At 38.4% G+C, this 23,826-nt stretch overlaps 1 protein-coding gene across 1 annotated transcript in view; it reads right to left on the reverse strand.

Moving 5' to 3' along the window:
- Positions 1 to 23,826, reverse strand: part of LOC123977805 (cadherin-7-like) — a 105,640-nt gene that overhangs the window by 45,780 nt on the left and 36,034 nt on the right. Inside the window, exons 3-4 of the mRNA XM_046060822.1 lie at positions 13,610 to 13,904; positions 1,696 to 1,815 (exon numbers count right to left, since the gene is read on the reverse strand). Coding sequence (XP_045916778.1) covers positions 1,696 to 1,815; positions 13,610 to 13,904 — 415 coding nt within the window. The remainder of the gene's footprint in view (positions 1 to 1,695; positions 1,816 to 13,609; positions 13,905 to 23,826) is intronic.

The raw sequence follows: 23,826 nt of genomic DNA on the forward strand, positions 1-23,826 counted from the left end.
CCCTGCATTGCAGTGGCTTTCACCAGTTCATGAATTAGAACTACATTCATAAAATCCCAGCATGTGTGTGTGTTGCTCTCGAAGCAGAGGATGAAGCCTAATATTATGGGATGGCCTGTATTTTTCTGTTTTCTTGCAAGAGTGCTTTGCATGAAGTAGCTGAGCCTCGGCAGGGCAGTGGCTAATGAGCCAGCTATGAAGATGTAGTGAGGACTGCCGCTGCACTTCTCAGGATAAAATGGACTACAAGTCAACAAAACTACCACAGAGCTTTTTCTCCCAGTTTATTTTAGCCCTTTACTCAGGCTTTTTAAAAACTGGTTTCTAATTTGTCTGCTGTTATCCTTATTGCACCAAGTGACGGTACTTGATAGACCTTGTTTGTCAGCATTATTCTTTGGAAATCGGTGCTTTCTTTTGTTGATGGCAAAATAAAACAGTCAATGGCATTTTACTGGTGTATTTTCCAGTATAAGCAATGCTTACTGCCACACTATGTACCTTTTCAAATAAAGTGTACAATATTGTTCTTACAAATGAAACAAAATCCTTGCTCATTTCAACACACTGTTTTTTTTCTGCTACATCCCTCAAAGTGCACTTGGTCGGGCATGACCAGTAGCTTACAGTGGCTAATGTTAGCAAACTTTAGATAGATATTGCTGTGTAGCTGACATTACTGACTTTATAGCTCTTCTCTACTTGAGGTAGTGTAACACTATATTTCATCATGTCGCATAGGGCTGTGCAATATGACAATATATATCGTTTGACGATATATATTGTTAAAAATTAATTGTAATAAATCATTTGTTCCGTTGTGTCGCAAATTCAACACTTTACAAGGGGACGATGCTTTGTACCGCGGTGAAGATAGTTTTACATTGGATATTTGACAGACATCTGTTGAATGTCCAATGTAAAACTAATATCCAACTTTAAAACTAACTTCACCTCGATCCGTTCTTCCACACTTCCACCGGTGTTGCAGGGAAGAAATTTGCTTTAAGAATAAACAAACGTGGAAGAAAGTGAATTTTACTCAGAACTGGATGATACTGAACAGGAGGACTCAGACCATGCAAGCAAAAACGAGGGGTTCATAACGTTACCAAAGAGAGAGGTCTGTTGTATGGACGAGCAACGCAACACTATTCCAGCCGTTTCAGCCATGATGTGTGTGTCAGGTAATGTTTAATGGCTTGCCCACGGACATTCAGATAACTTTCTCTCTCTATATCATGGTATTTGTCCTGGTGTTGGATTTCCCCAGAATAGCTTACCCCACCTTTATGATGCAGAGAAAAATCACGAGTTCGTAATATTTCATTGAATTTACAAAATATGTTCTATATTGGGATATGGGATTTTAGTCACATCTCACAGCCCTAATGTCACAGATGGTTTTATCAGTAAGGTAAAACAAGAGACAAACACAGCGTACCCTCACCAGGAGACATGTTAGTTGTTTCTCTCTTGTGATACACTAGAAAAATTCAATATGGTTTTTACTGCCACTTGTGGCCATCGTGGTTACATTACATACATACACAGTTGTGTTTATGTAGGACCACTCATCACTCATAGTAAAAAGCTGAGTGAGAAAATCTATTTTCAGGGCCTTTAAATGACACACTGTGGCCATATCAGTGGATAAAATCAACACCACTTTCATCTGACATGTGTTGTACCTACCCGTTTTGGGTTCCACAGAGAAGTACGGCTGTCCGTGGATGATGCTGTAGACCACCCTGGCACTGTTCCCATATGTTGGGTCATCTGCATCTGTGGCTGCCACTTGCACTACCATGGTTCCTGTGGGCAGACAGCCGTTCATTAGTTTCCAAGACAGCATGCAGAAGCCAAGTCAAACAGAGCTAAATGTGGAAATAGTCATCATATCAACAGAGTGTGTGACCAATTCTACTTGAAAAGGGAGGAAAAGGGAGAAAGCAATGAAAATGTAACTTCTGAGGCGGTAAATAATCTCATTAGACATTAGTTATTACACTGTCTTCTTTTGTTGTGACTGGTGTTTACTTTAGTTTTGTATATTGAGTTTCATTTTTATACAAAACGCCTGACTTTAAAGCAGTTTTTCACAGAAACCTTCAGCAGCACCCAAACATCTGACATGTGCTGTGTACTGGCTTACGGCCTCAAAAGCTGCTAAACAAATAACACTCTCAGTTGTTGCCATCATGTGCAACAATGCTGCAGCAGGATTAAAGTGTAACTCCGAGCCTTCAGAGATCATTTCATTGCCACTGTTTCAATTTGCCTCCTGCAGATCAGTTAGCAACATCTTTTCCGGTAACTTCAATCTGTTGATTCTAATTCAGCAGCCAAATGGGTTCGGCAACCAATCTGTGCTCTGTTAAAGAGGCACTCCACCCCTACCAAAATCACACAGCAAAATTATTATGTATCATATCATACTGATGCCAAAACTAACTTTATTTTAGTTTCAGAAGAGTCAAAGGGTTTGAATTAGTCCTCCAGCAATGTCATAGGAAGACTGTGTGTGCACTAATTAGGGCTCAATAAAACTGTAGATTAAAGAATTTTAAGAAACATTTAGAAAATGTTTTAGCAAGAGACAGTTGGGAAAACATATTCCCCTTTTTTACTCTTAGTATTTTATTTTCCAGTTAAAATCTTTGTTAACATGCACAGATGGTAACCAATCCAAAAACCGATTTATTGTCCACAAACTGCTTCCGGAAGAGGTGTTCATCTGCAGAGGAGAAAACGTAACTTTTAAGGCGAGAGGCAGGGAAACCATTTTGTTGCACATACATTTAAGTGTTGTTTGTTTTGTGCTCTGTCAAATTCTGGTGCTGGTACAAGTGTAAAGCAGATCTTCTGGTTTAACTAAGTACTCAAGTCAGATGGATGAATTGTGCTGCTTCAGCATAACATATTAAAGAGAACCCCTTAAGTTACCACAAATTAATCCTTAATTTAGGCCTGAAAACAGATACTCCAATCAACAACTTAACTGCGGGTAAAGGTATTTGGTTTGATAGCCAGAGCTCCCTTCATTTCTATATAAATGAAATAAAGTGAAAACCAAGAAGCCCTTACTTAACAAACTAAGTATTATTTAAGGGGTAGGCCTATATGGATGTTCCTTTAATTTTTACATTAATTTGAAATATTTGCCACAATATAAACAAATAGGATCATTACATGATCTGTGAGAGTCCCGTGTTTTTGTTTTCACAAACACTAAGGATATCGTTTAAAGAAAAGATTTAAACAGGAATAGATAGCCTAAGCCCCTCCCCTTCCGGTTGACCATAATTTTTTCAGACAACAAAGCTTTTGATGCGTTTGAATTGTGCCCTCAATAACACACACACATAGCACAGCACAGCACCAGTGTCACTGCCAGTTTCCAACCAATGAAGTTGTCATTTTCACGGCCAGCGCCCACATTATGTAAGTAGTAAATGTACTGTGTGTGCCCATAGGGGTGTTGGTTGACCATTAAAATGAACATATATCTTGTCTAAAGTCAATGGGGCAGTATTTCCCAGCTATTTAAAGGGCGCATTATTCAGATAAGAAGATGCGCCTGCAAAGGTGGGTTCCAGGTTGGTTGAAATAGGGTGAATCGTCTCCCCATGTGCACATTTACGCACAAGGTACAACAGCATAACATCATTGATTATTAAAAGCCAGGATCGGTCAGGATGCACTGAAAGCAGCCTCTCTAATCATTAAGGTAAATTGTTCAAAAAAAAAACACATCAATACAACACGCATTAATGAAATCAGCTTGAAGATAGAGATGTGACCCATGACCTGTTCATCATGGTTTATAATAATGCAGCGCAGTGAGGATACAGATGTTTCAAAGTGGAGCAAAGCGTATATAACATGGATCTATGTGTCTGTGATTAATATATTACTATTAACAGAGACTCCGGTCTTCGATGTAATTTATACACTTCACATATAAACTGACAGAACAGTAGAAAGTTTTTCTATCATGTCAACACTTAAGTTCACACTCACACACTCACACACTCATTCGCTTACATGAGCTCTCTCTCTCTCTCTCTCTCTCTCTCTCTGCTGTCAGTCTGCAACACACTTTTTTTCATCCATCCATCCATCCATCGTCAACCGCTTATCCTGCATACAGGGTCGCGGGGGGGCTGGAACACTTTTTTTCATTAATTTGTATTTTATTAATGTTTTTATAATGCCATTAACGCACCATTTAAATAGCCATGCGCAAAGATACAAGTTCACCTGGCTTTTAAAGAGAAAGTGATTGGTTTATTATTGCATGTTGCACCCAAAACACACCCATGATTAATTAAGAGACAACCCTTTTGAACCACCTGGAAAACCAACCAGTTTTTCCGCTTTTAAACTAGCTAAAATGGATTTGGACACGCCCTAAATGCATCTGCACCATGTGCTTCATGCTGTGCACTTATATCGTTAAAATAGGCTACTTTACATATTTTTCATGAAATAAAGTCCAATGGGGCGGAAGCTGAAGGGCCAAACTTAAGTCTGATTTGTACTTTTGTGTCGAGTCTACACCGTAGGCAACGTGTAGCCCCCTACCCTATGCCATAGCCTGACCTGCACCTCCCCAAAAAGCAATGTAGACCACAAAGATTGTTATTGGTCGGGTTGGTAGCATCGCATTTCCACCTACGCATTTCCGGCTTGTACTTCTTCTTCTTCTCCCTCAATATCATTTGGTCTTCAGTGAAGAAGACAAAGAAGAAGAAAACGAACATGGATGAAAGCAAGGAGAGTTTGATCGAGGAAATCAGGAAATACACACATCTGTCTCCTGACAGACTACTCTTTTGCAAATAACAAAGACTGCCTGATGGCAGCCAATTCGTGGAGAGAGATTTTCTCAGTCATTGGTTTGGAGGTGCTGGAATGTGTGAAGAGATGGTAGAACTTGAGAGACAAGTACTTTCGCCTCTGCAAGTAGCTCGTCACAAGAAGTGGGGGCCCAGGCAGGAAAAAAGACTCAGCCTTTTATTTGTTTCTGTCATGGGTGCCACCCCATCTGAAACACTGGGAAACGGAGACAAATTATAATTATATGGTAAATATAGCATGTCCTTAGTGTCATGAACCTCTGTGTTATGCTTAGGGTATCTAAGACTCTCTATACAGAATGAGAAAAATGCTTCCAGCTGCCCATCCCACTTTGCAAAGTGCCACGATTTATTTAAGTTCACAATTGATAGGGTGGGGTGGGGGCAGATAAGGGGGAAATAAACTTAGTACAAATGAAAATTATTAGAAACTTTGACCCAGATGTGTATATGGTTCAAGAAAGTTCCACTGTTGATTAGTTTGCAGTTAAATTGGGATCTGGAAAACATTTCCAACAACGCTAACATCAACAATAAAGCTAGGAGGTAAGATAGTGGTGGAGTTAGCAAGCCACATTTTCAACAACGTTATACACACGTACAGTCTGTTTTATCTGTCTTGTTCTATTTAGCTTCTGTTTTTATCTTGATTCTTTCTTGTTATCTGTTTTAACCTACTGTAGATTTAAAAGCCTAACCAGGCCAGGAAGGAGGCTGTAAATTAGCTTTAGCGCCCTAGATACACTATATCTGTTGTTGTTACAGTCCAGGTTTCTCCTTTCTGTGTTTTCCCTCCCTTGTGCTTGTGTGTGATTGGTGTTTCCCAGGCTTGGAGGCGGTCAGGTGTGTTGGTGGGTGGCAACTGGTTCTCATCTGCTCATCACAGAAGTTATAAGAACTGCAGGCTACCAGTCACTCATCGGCAGATTATTCCTCTCCTTGCACAGTGGAGTGCTTTAGGCTTGATACTAAGTTTCTAGTCTCTAGTTGATTGTAACTTACTTGCACTTTTTGTCTGCCCTTTCCACGATCACTCCTGAAGCCAGTTTTTGGAGGAGAAAATGCTTCACTACCACCTGGTAGGTTTCTGGATTCAACCTACTATCATCAGCCTGACCCCTGCTCTAACCCAGTCTCTCAGCCTGAAACAATTATTTCTTAGTCTTTCTGTCATAAAACCTTTCACTCCGCCTGTCATCTATAGCTGCACCTGGGTCCGCCATTAACGACACGTAACACTTATGTAACAATAAGGTGACCAGACTTCTGAAATGAAAACTGGGGACATTTTTGGTTTGGTGGTCAGTATGTCATTAAAAATTATAATGTTATTATATCTGAAATAAAAAAGGGGGACAATTTCCGATTTATAATCTCTCAAATATAACTCTTCTGAATAAAGTCAAGTCATTTTGAGGCAGAATCTACCTTTCAGTCAATAAGTAGAAGCTGCAATCACTTTCTGGCGAGTGGAATCCTGCATTACATGGGTTGTATTGGCCATTTAAAGGTATTTCAACAGGTAAAAAGGAGCGGATTGGTTGGTACACAGCAAGTTAAATAATGTGGAGTCATAAGGATAATTGCAAAAGAGATCATGTCTTTATTTTATACATAACTAACTCATGTTAATTATAGGCTTGATTCTGTTTTCCAAATATAAACAAGGATATTAGACATAGGCCTCCCAAACACATATTCCATTGGCAACAACAGACTTCTATTATTGCATTTAATCACATAAATGTCATGCCTGGTTACATTATAAACTGCAAACACTTATTTGGCCACAATTGTAATTATTCCGTTATAAGATACGCAAGTATCACAACGACATACATTTGCTATTACCACGGACATAAAGTGATGTTTATTTGCATGTTTGTCTGTTTAGATAAAAGTGGCTTTAAACGTAAAGAGACCGCTTTAACATGCTGGCTGCGCTCACACGGATAGCAGTTTTCAGTTTTCTGCAGACTATCACTTTTTGGCCCGAGGCCTGTGTGCTCTGCTGTCCAGTCTTTCTGGCCACGTAAAATCCATACAGTCTATGGGAAAATCTGTTTTCAGGACTGTTAACACCTTAAACAGTTTATGATTAACACAGTTAAAAATGGGGACATTTCCACTAAATGCACTGTCCCCGGAAAATGGGGACGTCTGGTCACCCTATCTAACAATGTTTATCCATATGTTCCCTGTTTAGTACAAATTAGTTTGTTAGCTATAATACTAACTTAACTAAACAAATCCACTGGCTGTTAGCTAGTAAACCTAGACAGTTAATGACGGTAGCTAAGGTTTATTCTAAAGACAAGTCATAAATGTTTTTCTGTTAGACTGTCATTCAGTTGCCTAAAAATAAATGATTGCCATATAGTAATAAAACCTTAGTCCCAGGAAAAAAAACATCTAGTGAAGTACTGCAGATAAGTTATAAAACCCAAGACATAGTCTGATTTTGTTTTAGTGTCCAGTTTTGCCCTGAAATCCCCAAACTTCCACCCAGCTAACAAGAAGGAAATTTGTTTTCAAACTCGACTGTGAACTGCTGACAACTGACAACTGTTGTTCCTGCGTGCAGCACTGTATTGTCCTCTCCCACTCTTCCTCCAAGGCAGAAAACATCAGACATGACTCCTTGTGCATTTCTCTTTAAATGTACCGACAGAATGCGGTTGATTTGACTTGAGCTGACAGCCCGTAGCTTGGTAGGTAAGGCAGAAAAGCGTTTGAAGATTTCAAACAGAAAACATAATCAGCAGCAATCAGCAACAATCAATTTCAGTAGGTCACTCATTATGGTATAAATGAGCCTTGTTGCTCCAACTGCACTCATTTAGTGGTTAAAAAAGTAGTTTAATGTCAAAGAATTGATAATCATCTGATATTAAGGAGGAGAAGCAATTTAATTGTTAATTATCTCAAACATAATTTATGGTTCAGGCTATTTTTTGCTGTTAGACTGTACATCAGTATTAGTCTTAAAGTTGACGCTTTCCACACACTCAGCAGCTGTGAAATCATTAACAATAGCGATTGTTAAAATAACCTTCAAAATGAAAAATCACCATTTTCCATGAGTGTCCATCTTCCAGCTGGTCATATGAATAGCTGGTTTATGTTCAAATATTTCACTTTAATTGCTAGTTGTGTGTATCTGGCTAAGCTTGAGCCTATATTGTCGCATCTGACAGAAAGTGCTTTCTTACAAGTTGGTGATATTTTACTTTGAGGAAAACATTCTAATAAAAATCTCACTTTCTAACATGAGATGTATTTTACAGGCTTTTACAGAATGAAGTGATCATGGAAATTGAAGATTAGAGTCCTCCATTCTGGCCATAAAGCAGAATTAACAGGCTCTGGCCTTGGATGTGAACAATATAATAGGGAAAAAAACTTGGGGAAGCTGGAGAAGTTATCACCTGGCCGGTTGTAGAAGGACACCTAGATTATATCATCACCTCTTAGTCATGACAGGTTATATTACAGGTAGTTTAAAACACCAAGGTCAAAGGATGCCTGTATGAAAGAGAACTCATGCGATGTCTAAATCTCTATTACAGTTGGATAGTTAAAAACACTTGGCGCTCGGCAGACGAGGCCATAAATTAACATTCAATATGGACTCGGATAGGGCACATCTTTTAAATATATTTTTCTAGCTTCTTCTACAGGTTGCGTGCTCTGTCCAACAAACAACCAGTTCTAACAATATTGTCAGAATGAAAGGCATCACAAGCTGGGTAAGATGGATGTAAAACAAAAACAAAAAAACACACCCTGAATAGATTCTTTCTGCTCCACAAGGCTGTCATCTGCTACTCAATTTGCTCTGTCTGTGTCCCTTCAATATTTGTCCATCTTCATTGATGTGATGGATCCGATCTTCACAGTTTTTATTTATTCCCCCCCGCAGCAAAACAGGTTTCCTAATCAATTCCGCATCTTGGGTGAACAACTGTCATCTGCCAGTAATGAAAATAAATGTGGCATGCTTAATCTGAATGGGAGACAGGTATTCTTCAGCCACTTGCATATACAGACTGCATCTAACTGTCAAGAACAATATGCATTTCCAAGTGCACACTTGCAATACAAATTTGTTTGTTTTGAGGAATGTGACCCAGAATGTGACAAAGAACTTTTTTATATTAATACAAACCGTATATGTTTTCCGATAAAAGGCCATTTACTGCATGTAGAAATGCACATTTGGAACCAAATCTGTGACTAAAAATAGTATTTAAAAAAACACATTAATAATTTAAAAAAAATTCAGTTTAAGCCCGGTGATTTTAGCAGTTCCTTCATGAGTATTCAAAGCTGCCACTGTTGATTAAGTTGATTATAGTCATGCACGTTCACACCTGCTCCCCACTGTTTCAGATAAGCGGGGATTATTACTTAGATTTCAATTCACATTTATTTGCAATTGCCAAGTGAAAATGAATTATAGCACTTTTAAAGAAAGTTATTACTGCCGGCTGTTTTCTATTTGTGCAGTATCAGAACACAACTGTTCTGCAATAAAGCCTGCTTTTATGCTGCCTATAATGTTCATAGAGGTGTTAATTAAATAATATGTTTTAGCACTGAGGTTAGTTAGTAATAATGTTGTAATGGACCGCATTGTATTCAAATATTCTGCTGATCTCATTTATGTAAATAGAAAGTGACAAAAAGTTAGAAACACATCTCAGTATAATGAAGCCCACTGTGACATTACCCACTACCTCATTATTAAACACATAATTTAATTTACACATTTCAGACAATGTCACCAACTATGAGCTTAAAGATAGATGCTATGGCAGAGCTGTTTTATTGTATTGCATTAGAAGTGGCCCTATGAGTGTGTATGTATAACCCACAATGCAAAGAGGGATCAACAAGACACCCAACTGTGATCAAAAACAATCATTTGGATTGGCTCTCCTTAAACCAGAACACCTTTTTTTATTTCCAGAATTAAGTGACTATCCCATCCTTGATCTCCGCTCTCATGAATTAGACAGGAACAATGACAGCTGGATATAGGACTGGTGAGTAGTAAATTCAAGAGCTGTGGCCTTGGGTTGACATTACATTCTCTATGCTTGTAATGAGCCCTCAAACTGCTCCTTTGGTCTCTTCGCTATGCAGCGGGAGAGAGCCAAGCCTCGCGATTGTCACACCTCCTGTCCCCAAGCTCTCCTGTCTTTTATTTGACATCCCTGTCGTGATTAAGACAAAAGCTTTCAGAGATCCTCGGGCCATAAGGTCTCCATGTGTATGGACGGGCACTGCCTCTAATTACTTTAATTAATTAAATTCATGATTTCCTCTAAATTGAACCCATTCATCAGCAGTGCAGATCTGTGACCATTAATGATTTAAAGACATCTATAAAGGAATTATTGAGGACAAGAGGTGCTTGGCCCTTCCCTGTTCTTTACTGCACTGATAATTGCTTTGAGCATATATTTACAAAGAGAGGTAATGTATTATTCTCCTGCTGTTCTCTCAACTTGTGATGAAGACCTTCAAAGGAACTGGCAGAGTAAATAAAGTGGCGAGGTTGACCCCGCTTCTCAGCGCTTTTGGTGTGAACGCATCCTCCTCTGTGGTTGATGTACCAAGTTGCTGTCTTATCTCGGGTTGGACATGAGACTCCAAGCCCTTGTACTCTAATCCTCCGGTTCCTTAAGCCTGAGCTCAGTACCCCCCGTTGACAGTCGGCTGTGTAATCCTTCAGAGATCTCCGTGCCTGTGTAGTAAGCAAAGCATTGCCTCCCTTGGAATGACTCCCACTGCCGTTGTATGCTGGCGAAAATTTCCAGTTTGACTTTGAAGGTTCTAAAAAACACCTTTGTTTTCACTCATTTCCATCTGTATGTTGCCATGCATGTTGGAGGTGTTGAGCTGATACGCACAATGAGCTTTTTCAGTTCTTAGCGTTTATTGGAATGAGGAAGCTTGCAGAGTGCTTTCATTTACCAGGCTGGTAAAAAAGTGTCTATAATCCATTGTGCAGTTCCCCTCAGTGCTACCGAGCATTGTCACATCTTTCAGCTAATTGTTTTGGTTTTCTGGTGCGCAACTGTAATGTCTTGCTTCACTCTCACCAGTCAAAAAGGATTGTTTCCAGTTGCAGCAGGCAGCTATTTTCAGCAGAAAATATCTTAAAAGCCACTGTACGCTACCTTTCCAGCACCAAACTGCAGACAGACACAGTAAGAGACTAGCTGGTGAACATAGCAGAGCCGTCGTGGATGTTGAGCTCACCTAAACTTGCATTAATAGGAATCATATTAGTGACATATACAACCAAAAGTGCTACCAAGAATCTGAATCAGCCGCCTATATTGTTAATGATTGATAAAAATCATCATAGAAATCCATTTTTACTGGTGTGGAGGGGACATTACCTTTTATTGTCTTCGGAAGGGGTGCGTCACAGAAAAAGTTGAAGAACCAATGGTTTAAACACTCCCTCTTCAAATCCAGAGCTCACTACCCCACCACGTCCCCTCACGTCCCCTTCAGCATCATTCAACACTACTATTGTCTGCCGCACACTCTCAGTATAACTTTTTATATTACACTGTATGTAAACTTTTATAAATTCTTGATGAAACCAAAGACTGATTGTTGATTGTGTACCTAATTTTATATAAATTGAATAACTAGTCTACTTCAGCCTCTAATCTTTTCAGCACTGTGAGAGGACTGATTACAAGGTCCCATTCTGATACTGAATTATTATTCAGACGGCAGATTGAAGTGCCAAACAAATCAATGTCTGTTTATGTACAAGTTCAGTAACAAACATCTAGAATGAGATGTTGATAATAAATACATGTCTATTATTAAAAATCAACAAGAGGATCACCTCAAGAGAAAATAAATGTAATTTATCATACACACAATCTCTGGGATGAAAATGATCTCAAACTTTGTGTTTTTTAAATCAATATCACCCTTTTCTGTCAGTTGGCACCCAAATTCATTTCTGTCATAGCTCACTTGTGATTAGACCACAGCTCCCAGCATGCCTGGGAGTGCCTTGGGAACCCCTAGAAGGAGCTGGAGGATGTTAAGGATGCCTGTGCTGCCCTGTTTAATGGATGGATGGAAATGTATTTGTCTGGATCAGACATTTTTCAGACATCAGCGAGAGAGGTACCTGTAAGTACTGGCTAGTATGTACTCTGAGCCCAATTTGTGGAAAACATGCCTGTGGCTATCAAACCTGATTCAGACCTTAAATTTGCTTAAGTCAGTTTTGCATCACTCATCAACATTTTTAAGCCTAGAGGTCTGTGCTAGCATATGCAGGGTGATAAATATGGAAATTAAGGCACAACTAGACTTCACATTACAATACACTTAGTCGGGTTTAAAAACACCATAAAATAGCAAATTGAGAGCATTTTTTGCTCAGCACCATTCATTTCTTGTTGTTGACCAAAATGAAGAATTTTAGCAGCATTATTGTGAAACTGGAACGATCATGCTAAGAAAGAAAAAAACAAAAGCTACTCTCTCTCTCGCTCCAGCTGTGTTTCTCATGCACTTGCTGAGTTGAAAAGCCTCAGGATGTTGTTGTGGCTCATTTGCATTTACTCGCATTTTGAGTTTGAGCGTGACCCGTTCAAAACCTTGGAGGAAATCTTGACCATGCGGCAAGAAGCAGCCACTTAAAGACAGGGTCTGATATGATGGCTTCCTCCAGGACCATATTTAAACCAAACAGATAAAAGAAATATCTGCAGTTATAAATGTTAAAGAGGTCAACGGAATATGAAATACTGAGACCTTACAACAACTACAGCTGTATAATGTTTGAAACAAAACATGCATTGCCTACCCCAACTTTAATGTTTTAAGGCATATATTTTTCTGATTCCCACCCACAATGTGAACCCCTACAGACCTGTCAGGTCATCTGGCAATTGTCTTATTAGTATTTATTTGAAAATACAACATGGAGACGCTGCTTTCAGCTACTGCTCTGTACATATCTGAAACATAAACTTTCAAAAGATTTTTAAATCAAGGCTAAAAACATTGCTAGCAATTAGATTTTGGCTGCTTCGATCACTCACAGATTTTTCTTCATTTCATCTTTTAGTCTTTTCTGATTTCTAATTTGTTTTTTCATTCTGTTATTTTACTGTCAATGTCTTTTGTGAAGGACTTTGAATTTGTAAATGTGCCTCATAAATGAATAGCCTTGCCATGTCCAAAGTTCCACGGGCGTCCTGATAGTTCAGTCTGTCTACATCATATTGATTTCAAAAACTGAATCGAACAGACCTCAAGAGGAGAAAGGCCCATGGTCTAATTTATTAGCACAGTAAAATATTAGTGAAAAGAAAAAAGAAGCCAATTAACCTGTACACTCTGGCTAAGGGATGTCCAAATCCAAGTAGTTTAACTTGGACTACCACTGATGTGGAGCCCATGTAGTAGAGCTTCATTCACTTTAAATTGGGCCCAATGTGATGAACACATTGAGTCTTACAAAGCAAATGTGCTGGATTCAAATTAATATTGCAAACTTCCCGATTCTCCCCCATGACCTTAAATACTGAGAGAGATCAAGACAAATTCAGTGAGGTGGAAAATTATCAAATGCAGATGTTGGAGAGAGGGCAAGTCAAAGAGAAAGTGAGAGTGTGAGAGCGAGTCGAAAAGAATAGAAAATGTAAGAAAAAAGGGGGAACTGGTATGGGATGATATTTAAAACAAAGGCTTACCTAAGGGTGACATCTCTGGTACCCCTGCCATATATGGTCCATCAAGAAACTTTGGCTCATTATCATTGATGTCCTGGACCTTGACCACAAATTCAGACCTGGGCTCTACGGGTAAATTGGTGAGTCGGTCTACAGCTTGAGCTTGGAGGGTATAGTAGGGTTGTGCCTCCCGATCAAGGCGTTTCGTGGCATGGATGTCACCTGTGTTCTCATCAATGGTGAAGATGGAGGTAGCGCCCTCGCCAGACAACACATACTTCACCTTGCCATCTCCTTTGTCCACATCTGAGTGTAGCTGTTGGGAGAAAAAAAGAACATCACAGTAAAGATGGTCATGTAAGCAAGTAAAGAATAATTTAAATAACTTAAAGAGATGGTATTATGCTCATTTTCAGGTTCATAATCTTATTTGGGGGTTGTACCAAAACAGGTTTACATGGTTTCATTTTCAAATAACACCATATTTTTATCACACTGCACATTGCTGCAGCTCCTCTTTTCACCCGGTTGTTGAAGGCTTCATTTTAGCTATGGAGTGATACATCTTGCCTCTACATGATCTTTGTTGGGAGTTGCACATGCGCAGTTCCTAGTTAAGGACTACTAGCCAATCAGAAGCAGGTCATGAGAAGCCAGTAAACACGGTTTCGGTTCAGCTGTACATGTTCCCCTTACCAGCTTATCAACATAGACTGGAGCAAGAGTTTCAGAGTCGTGAGTTATTAATCTGTAACCAAAGTATCTTTCATCCATAAAGTTTTAACTAAGCTCTGTCTCTACATCACAGTAACAACTTTATGTCCATTGAGGAGCCTGGAGGGTAGCTAGTGTGTTCACCGGTGTTTTTGAGGGCGTGTCGGACTAGCCGCTTCATAGCATTATATGACGCGCATTTTGCTTTCATCCCTGTGACGTCAAAGGGATGAAAGCGAAACGGCTGAACTACAAATGAGCTGTTTTTAGACTGTTCAGAGGTTAAAGGATTGTTTAAACTTTATCTATTTAGAGATAACAAGCCAAATTGATGAAATTGAAATTTGGCTGTTTCATCTGTTGTCACTCATCTTACCTAATTCAATATATACATACATATTAAATACTACTAAAATATGTAAATGTTGCATAAAATATAAAATTTTAACACCATGTGTATTTCACTACCGCATCTTTGCTGATAATGTACACCCGACACACACGACACAAGCAAATACAAGTCATGTTCTGTGGACAAACATTCGAATCAGATCAAAAGATCAAAACATGCACCATTTACCCATGAATTAATTATGTTACAAAATCCAATCATGATTTGCATTTTGCTACAAATAATGAATAATAATGAAATGAAATAGTACTTCAATGCCACTGTGGCTTGCTAAGTAATATAATGGTCATCACAAATGATCAAACTATCAATTTTCTGTTAAAGCAATAGCTAGCTCATCCCACATAAAAAATACACTACAGCTATTAAGAAATGTCTTTGAATCTCTGTTTCAACAATGATTAACTGAAAGGACCTTTCTGTTTAATTTTTCTGTCCATTTATTCAAACATTTTTACACAACTACTACAATCTAGTCTTCTGTCCGAGAGGAGTCCCTATTCTGTATATGTGGCATCTTTATTTTGCCCATAGTCAGCAAAGGATCCAATATTCAGACTGCCACTTAAACAGTAGTGACTCAATGCTTTGTTGAGTGAAAGCTGGATATTAATATCAGATATTTTCAACAGTTCTCTCTTGTTGGCATTAAGAGCAGCGGAGTGTAGCTTTAAGTGCATCCACTACTGATAGCAAAATGGATTCTAAAGGTTTTTGTCTTTTGAGAACCAATAGCAGGAGCTGAGGTCATACACCAAGGGCCACGTCCTTTTTAATAAACATGTAAACCATCTTTGTCTGAAACTACTGGCACATCAAATAAGGGTCAAGTTCATATCTTCAAATCAAATCCTTTTCAGCTCAAAGCATGTGGGAAATTCAAGTTTTGTTTCTTGGTGTAGCTGGAATATTAATAGGAGCTGTTATAATGTTGCATAGACAGATAAGACAAGCTACATTTTTATCATTGGACCTGTGTAGTCACTACAACAACCTTCTGCTTATATCAGAGTTTTAATCTCAGAAGAACAAGTCATGAGTGTAAAGATGACTTTAAGACCTCCCCTCAAAGTATGACAAAAAAATCCTTCAATAACTCTAAAAAAAGAACACTTGAAGCTGGTAACCAACCTTGAATAAGCCTGTTTGAAGTCAGAGCTGTCTGATGGCCATCAACCCCTTCAATGTGCTGAACATCAGAGTGATCACAGAAACTGCCATATATTTTACTGAAAGGCCGTTTTTGGTATTCAAAGATGGACAGATGGACCATTTTCAACTGTCAGCATTTAGCAGAGTGCATATTTCTGTCTTTACTCCATCACCTCCAACATTATACAACACCTCAATTAACAGCAAAGCAGGCAGAGTACGCTTTAGTGTTTTTTTTCAGGGAATGTTTTTCCTGATTCTCATATTTGGTGTTAAAAGTGTACAGAATAAAGCTTCAGTTGAATCTGTAATATACAACAGTGTTCTCAGTCTTTCCAGTGTTTTCAACCTCCAAACTAATAAAACCAGGAAGGAAGTAGTATAAGTATATAAAGTGTACTCATGTGTTACTGTTAAAATTGCTCTTTTGGGGTATTTGCTTTCCCTACCTACTCACTAGCCAAGCTCTCTCCAGCACACTGCACTTAGACAAATAGTTTATGTAAAGTATCAAGTACACCGCCAATGATCACATTTTAAACACTACAAATTTAGAAGGGATCTCCATCAATTTAGTATTGCACATTCATTCAGTTAGATTTCCCATAATGCTCTTTCATTAAATTCCCCTGCCTCCTAAATGTCTACTTTGTTCAAACCACATACCTCCGAACTTTATTTATTTAGCCAAAACTGGGATAACACTGATGACATTATAAATCGTCGTCAACTGAACATGTGTCAAATTAGTGGAGTGCCCCTTTAATTCAGTTTAAATAAAATCAATCTTAAACAATAAATTAAAGAGGCACTGTCCTCTACCAAGCTCGGGTGGCTGGCCCTCCCTCCTGTCATTTTAAACTAAACTGCAAAGCACCTCAAGGACTGCTGGATGCCTCATAAAGCCTACAGGACTACATACTCAATGAAGAGAAGAGGTGCAATCCTAAAGGGGCCAGGATATTCCATGAACTGCTTGTCAGATGGTTGAGTAGCTTCAGATACCCCTGTCCCTCACACCTAACTTTGTGAAGCAGACAGTCTGGCATTCACACCAATTTCACGGTGTGAGGTGAGAAAGAAGCCAGGGGTTGAACTTCTCTCTCTAACTCTTGTTTTCATACTTGACACAACTATTATTGTTTTCATGTGAACAGCCAAGTGCAACACTATTCAAGGTACAATGTAGATTTTTTTAAAAACCATTTTAGAACATAGGGTTTTATAATGAGATTAAGTTGTAGTTCCTTACTCATAAAAAAATGTTATATACATAAATTAGATACAGTAGATAAGTCAGAGAGCACAATCTTCACCAAAAATGCTGTTAAATTTCTGCTGGCATGAAAACACAGCTCTTGCATTGGTTTACAACAGGATTTTATGAAAAATCCCATCAATATTTGCAATTTGAAACAAAGAAGGAAATGAAATTAAACGGTGCAACTGCCACTGTCACTTTGCTACAAAAATCAAACTCGCAATTTCCCAACAAAACATATAAATAAATGAAGCCCAGCACAAGTTAAGACTGTCGTTATGCTTCATTCATAACAACTTTCTCTCTCCTATTCTCTCCCTAACAAGTTGACTAAGCCGTGATCTCCATCAGCCAATCACGTGGTCACTCTCAAACTTAAAATCTCCTCTCCTCCACCCCATTCTCCTCCAGTTCATCATATCCAGGCCCAGGTTGAACTCCACTCCTCATCACATCCAGATCTTCGGCATTCTCTTCATCCCACCACCATGATGTCACGTTGGGGTCTAATCACCAAAGACTATTGACATTTTTCATATTCTTAGATCAAATGTCAATAATTTATTCCTTCACTGAGATGAAATCTTCCCTGACTGAACTACTTTTATCTCACATGAACCCCAGCCTCAGCTTATGTTACTGTTAATGTCAATGCTAATGTGAAATTCTTCAAGATTATGTCCCTGAAAATAAGATTTAGAATAGTTTCCTTTATGCTACTCACAAAACAAATGTTACATACAAATTATTTACAGTAGATACAGTAGATAAGTCATAGATAAGTGGTGACAATGCATAATCATCACCAAGAATGCTCTTAAATCACATCTGTAGCCCATACTCCTCCAGGAAGACACTTCAGGGGAAACTAATACAAACCTTCTTCAAGTTTCTGTTTCCTAAAGCACCTAAAGCACCACTTCTGAACTTCAAGTGACACTGAAGAGGCTTGTTTCCACTGACAGCCAGAGCCTTTTGCATCTCTTCCACCCCACAGTAAGCACACAACTGTTGAGCTTTTTGACTATCCTTTGGTATGCTCTGCCAGGGAGATGGGTAAAACTTGGAACGAGTCTGGAGACACGTCCTTGTCTTGGACAGCGTGGCGTTTGGGTTCAGGAGATCTGAGATTTGTGTTCATGATACCTGATTGAGGTCAATACCTAACTATCGCTGATGAAAACAATGGGGGTAAAGACCTGTATTTTTAGGTGTAGAAATAGTTCAGAGATTATATTTGAGCAATTTGTTTTATTTCTATCTTAATGATTATTTTTTACTGTCAAACAGAAAAAAAGGCACATGTCTACAGTGCTTTTCAATTAAGTGCTGGCCACTCAATGATAAAAGCCTATTATCCAGCATTTTGTTTTATATTACAATGTACTCACATAGAATTATTGTTACTCTTCCTTCAATTTATCTGTAAATGTCAACATCTCATTATGGGATAAATAACAATGGTATTTCAGGTTCCAAGCCAGCGCTGCAGGGGTAGAGAATGATTAGGTCAATATTATATTGGTGGCACTGAAGGAGTACATGCTGAACAGAGGATACAACACCAAAGGTCTTTTATTAATGGAATCTATCAGCCCACTGATGGATGCTGCGTTAGGGGCATGATGATTGCATTGGCTGTGTCCTCAAGCCTCAGCATGCATATGCCGCCTCTCTTATAGAGCTCGCTGTGTTTATTCACCATCTCCTGCTGTCAGGAGCCAACTTGAGGTAAATTGTCAGTCGTGGAGAGTCAACATTTAATTTTGAGGAAGCCATGCGTGGTAGTTTCTATCCGGTAAATACCATGGACAAGAAGAACAAAGCTGGCAGACAACAAAGCATGCAAGCCAGGTCAAGGGTCAAGCTCACTATGTGGTCTTTTCAGTGAACTGTTTGGCTTCCTCCATTTCCCACTCTCTGTCTGGCAGTAAAAAGACACACAACAGTGCAGCAACTGGCTCCACATATTCAATCTCTAAATCTCATCAACACTGAGGACCGCATAAAATATGTATAACTTGGCAGGGCTTATTAAAAGTATACCCTGGTCAAATACTTTTCTCTCTCATTAATCTAACCCATTTTTAAACTGTCACTGCTCATTTTGAGGTGGTTTTTGAAGTTTCAACACTTATTACTTTTACTGAGTACCATAGTTGCTTCCCTTGCAAAAATGTAAAGACTCTGGAATTCTTTTCTTTGCTTCCCTTCGAGGTCAGTGTAGCACAGCATGCAGCATGGCGGTGTAGCTCAAAGGCACTCACAGGGATTGTCAAGGAGGGGTGGGATCTGAACAGGAACCCTTCTGAAATCAGTGCTGACACTTATCATCACTTTATATGCAGGCAGTTCTCCAGGGACCAGCCTGTTAGCTTTGTGTTTGCTTGTTTACCTTGTAGCAGAAGAGAACAGTGAAAAGCATAAAAGAACCCGTAACAACCCAGTGATACGTGCTTGTCCTATCACCAGAGCACAATGTGTTCAAATTGTTTTAGCATTTGAAATAGGATTTTTGCCATTCTTTGCTACATGAAAACTGTTGTTGGAGAGTGTGTAATTCTATTTTGTTCCTATTTACGCTCATTTGGCTCGGAAATGTACCACACCGCAAGTAGAAACGGCCTCAGATAAAACAACCAATGGATAAAAATAAAAACTGCTCAAACCCCAAGATGCATGTTTCAAGCTTTGTATTTGGGAGTACTTCAATGGACTGTGCACAATCCAAAAAGGACACAAAAGTCCATACCTACAGGCAACCTGTGAGCAATACTAGATCCAGTACAAAACAGCCTCTGCCGTTGCTCAAGAGCCCTTAATCAAAAATCGCCCTCAAGATATTTCACAGAGCAGATCGAACAGCGGGGCTTAACGGGCTCTCTATGAGCATGGTAGTACAGTACGTTTCACAAACAACCCAAAAATAAACATAGACAACGGTGCACTCTGACATTGTTTCCTGTTGAGAAATTGATATAAAACAAGAAACCTGCACATTCTTCCAACAGTGCAAATCATATACTGTTATTATATTATATCCAGCTGAAATCATGAATCTGCCAGTGAATAAAGGTTATTACTGGACACTTAATATGGACCATACGTAAAGCCAGCAGGGAGTTCAGACTCATTAAATAACACATACATGAAGCTCAAATAAGGAAGGACAGCAGATGGGGGGCAAGAAGGGTCATTCTGCTACAAAAAAGAGCTAAAAATGCAGACAGGGGCTTCAGTGCAGCTGTCACTGACATGAGCTCCCGACATGCTTGGCTTTTCATCTATTCACTCGACCATGTTCGGGTGAGTAGCCATGGTGCTGTGCTCTGAAAGAGGCTCCGTGGCTCAGATTCTCCTCTTTCATTTCAAGTTGGGAGGTAGGGAATTAGCCATTACCATGGAGAAAGTGTTAGCTATCACACATGGGTGTACAGATGCATGGGATCTGTACATATAGGCTTATCCTTATTGACCTTAAATTTAATAAATGATGTCTTTATGTTTCACTTTTCCCTTATCTTTAATGTTCTTTGTGTTCTGTATTGGTCTGTTTGTTTTAAATCTAAAAAAATAAATCATAATGCTTTTGACGGTGTGTCTGGATTGGCTGACTGTAATGGGGCATGAATCAAAATTATTGTTAAATCTAATCAATGATATTCTGTACATGTATGCACTCACATACATACACAAAAACACAAAAATATTGTTTTTACATGCAATTAAGTCATTGAGATAAAGCAGATTCCAGGGTTTAAGACATGCTGTTTATAAAAGCATAACTCTTTGTGCAATTTCTGTGGCAATTTAAGACGTTTACTGTAGCAAAGATAGTTCCACCAAAGTGCTCTCTCTTCAACAAAGCCCCGTGTCTTTTTTGAGCAGCTGTTTTGTTTTCTAAGTAATCTGTTTTCGAAGTAATTTGAAATAAGTCTAGTTCACCAGAATAATTAAGTAAGTTATTTACTTTGCCAGATGGAAACATTCTCAAGCACATAGAAAGTCATAGGACTGGTGGAGGGGACAAAGTGGTCGAAGGAAAGTATTACACTTACCTACAGAGCTAATTAGCAGATATTTTACAACAATAAATAGTTAAAAAGTTGACAATATGGTGTTTATTGCAATAACATGTTCCTGAGTTGCACCATTCAAAGATTTTAAATATGTCACAAAAGAAGACTAAATTGCCTGGAGAGAAAACACTATAAACAAGTTATTATGTGAATTCTTTAAACACTTTACATGAAGTACAGGTAGTGAGGGCAACTGAAACATAAGTTAAGTTAAAGCAGTTAAAGCAACAGACTTTTTGTTTTCCATCACACAAAACTAAATAAGGAGAAAATACATTCTCTGTCCAAAAAAAGCTAATTCAAAATCAATTAGGGTATCTTGTTCTTTTTAGTTTACTCTAATATGTCACTGAAATTAATGTCATCCTAAACACGTTGGAGGCTCCTGTCATTATTAGAGACACATCATCACAGCCTGCTATGCTCAATATTTTGCTTACCCTGAAAAGCAAATTAACAGGTAATTTACAGAAATGGATAGTTAAATTGTTGATAGTAAGATACTTCTGCAGTATGAGTTGCATATGATACAACATTCAAACAATATAAAACTAGATGAGGCTTAATTAAAAAGTGTTTTCTTGTTTACACAACTCATGTATAAACAGTGTAAACAACTTTAAATGCTTTAAAGTGTGAATTATTTGTGTGTGAAATATACAGCAATTGCAGTTGAAGTTAAAGAACTTAAAGCAGTGGTAGTATGAGTTGAAGTTGAAACACTGAAAGCATTTGAAGCGTCACTTGATGACCAAGCGCTGAAAGGAGCTGAGGTGTCAGTTGTACTGTAAGCAATAAAAGCACTTGAAATCAGTGAAAGTTTAATCACTGAGAGCATTTTTTGCTTTGAGTTTAAGCCCTGTAGGCAGTTGAATTGCCTGTTGAAGTGTAAGAAATGAAAGCAGTTGAACTGTCAATTCAAGGTAAAGTGTTAGAACAAACAGTTATAACGTGACAGAAGTTGACATAAGTGTCTCTCTAATCTATCCAAAGAATAACACATTTATTTGGAATCTACTGAACAAAAGTAAATAAAGTGACATTTTTGTTCTTAGTAGGCTGATTCAAAATGAGGCAGTATAATACACTGTTACTCTATACAAATAGATGTGTGTGATGGCTTGACAGCAGGTACAAAGCAAGTGCAGATAGCTTTTTCTAGAGGATGAAATCTGAAAATGCAGAGAGGCAGTTTTCACCAGGGTTCACTGCTCTCTCTGACGTGGCGACTGTTCACATAAAAGAATCAGCTTTCAGTCAAAGTCAAAAATGATTTTCATAAATCTGGCATTTATACACTTTGTCTCTATCAGACAGTGGCAGCTCATATCTGCACCTACTGGCTGAGTCATAACACCAAGGAGATAATGGCTCTGTTTCCATGTGGGGAAAATGAATTTGGATTTTCATAGAAATAGGCCCAATTTTAGTCCGGACCTCAAAAGTGAGAACATTGTGTTAAAGACATGCACAATTAAAAAGCGATTAAACAGAGCGTGAAAGGAAGGTGTGTGTGTGGGAAGGTCAGCACCTCTCATCCGTGTTGAGTTCTGATCTGAGAAGAAATTAAATTAGTCATTCATGTTTCTGTCAGTATTTTCACATTAAATCAAAACTGTGAGTGTCAGTTAAATTTTTTCAAACACTGGACTGAGACATAATGCACTCGTAGCCTATGTGCACAAGAGGCGTCTCTGCTTCTACAAACTGAAACAACCAAATCTGACAGGAAACAAAGGAGCAGCATGTGTATTAGAAGAAATAACTGACATTGTATTGATTAATCATTATTGGCAGTGAGTCTTTGCACAGAGAATTTTACTATGGCAAACCCTAAAAACCTTTTTTAAGATTTGTGGTGCATTTATGACTAGGCAAAACTTTAATTCAAGATATCTCCAATTACATTCTGACTAGTATGGATTAACCATTGAGTTGTAAGGAGAATACAATTAGTGATATCTAGTTTTGACTTGTCAAATCTCTCATAAGATTCCCCACACACGTCCATGCTAAATTCTTACTCATTAAAAATATCTAAAATTTTAATATGATTAATCAAAATTTAATTAGAAATATCTTAAATCAAACTTTTGTTTAAAACGGATTTCTGACTAGTCAAAAGATATCTTTAGATTTCAAATATGACAAATACATTTGATGTTTAGCAATAGTACTAAGGAGCTGTATCAGAGCCAGTAAGAATACTACAATTAGTGTAGTATGTATCCCTGCACCTCTAAAAATATTACACACTATATATATATATACAGACAGATAAATTCACACACAGAAAATACTACTCGTTTTACGGCACAAGATGCATTATCCATCCCAAAAAAGCCGCTTGTCTACTGTCCAACATGAACTTTTAAATACATATCAAATGTGACTGATATATTCCTAATTTACTTTAGCACAATGCGACCATGTTTGGAGTAGCCCTTAACACATACATGTTAATTAAGGACATGCAGGAGTGCTCCCCAGGCCTTTTAATCTGGTGCCCCGCTGCCTTTTCTGTGTCGCCAGCCTTGCCACCATGTCGATTTGTCATCCACATCAATGAAAGTAATCAAGCTAGCAATCAGGGCAAGCTTTCACTTTATTTTTTATTTTG

This window comes from Micropterus dolomieu, linkage group LG01, assembly GCF_021292245.1.
Source record: "Micropterus dolomieu isolate WLL.071019.BEF.003 ecotype Adirondacks linkage group LG01, ASM2129224v1, whole genome shotgun sequence".
Lineage (NCBI taxonomy): Eukaryota > Metazoa > Chordata > Actinopteri > Centrarchiformes > Centrarchidae > Micropterus > Micropterus dolomieu.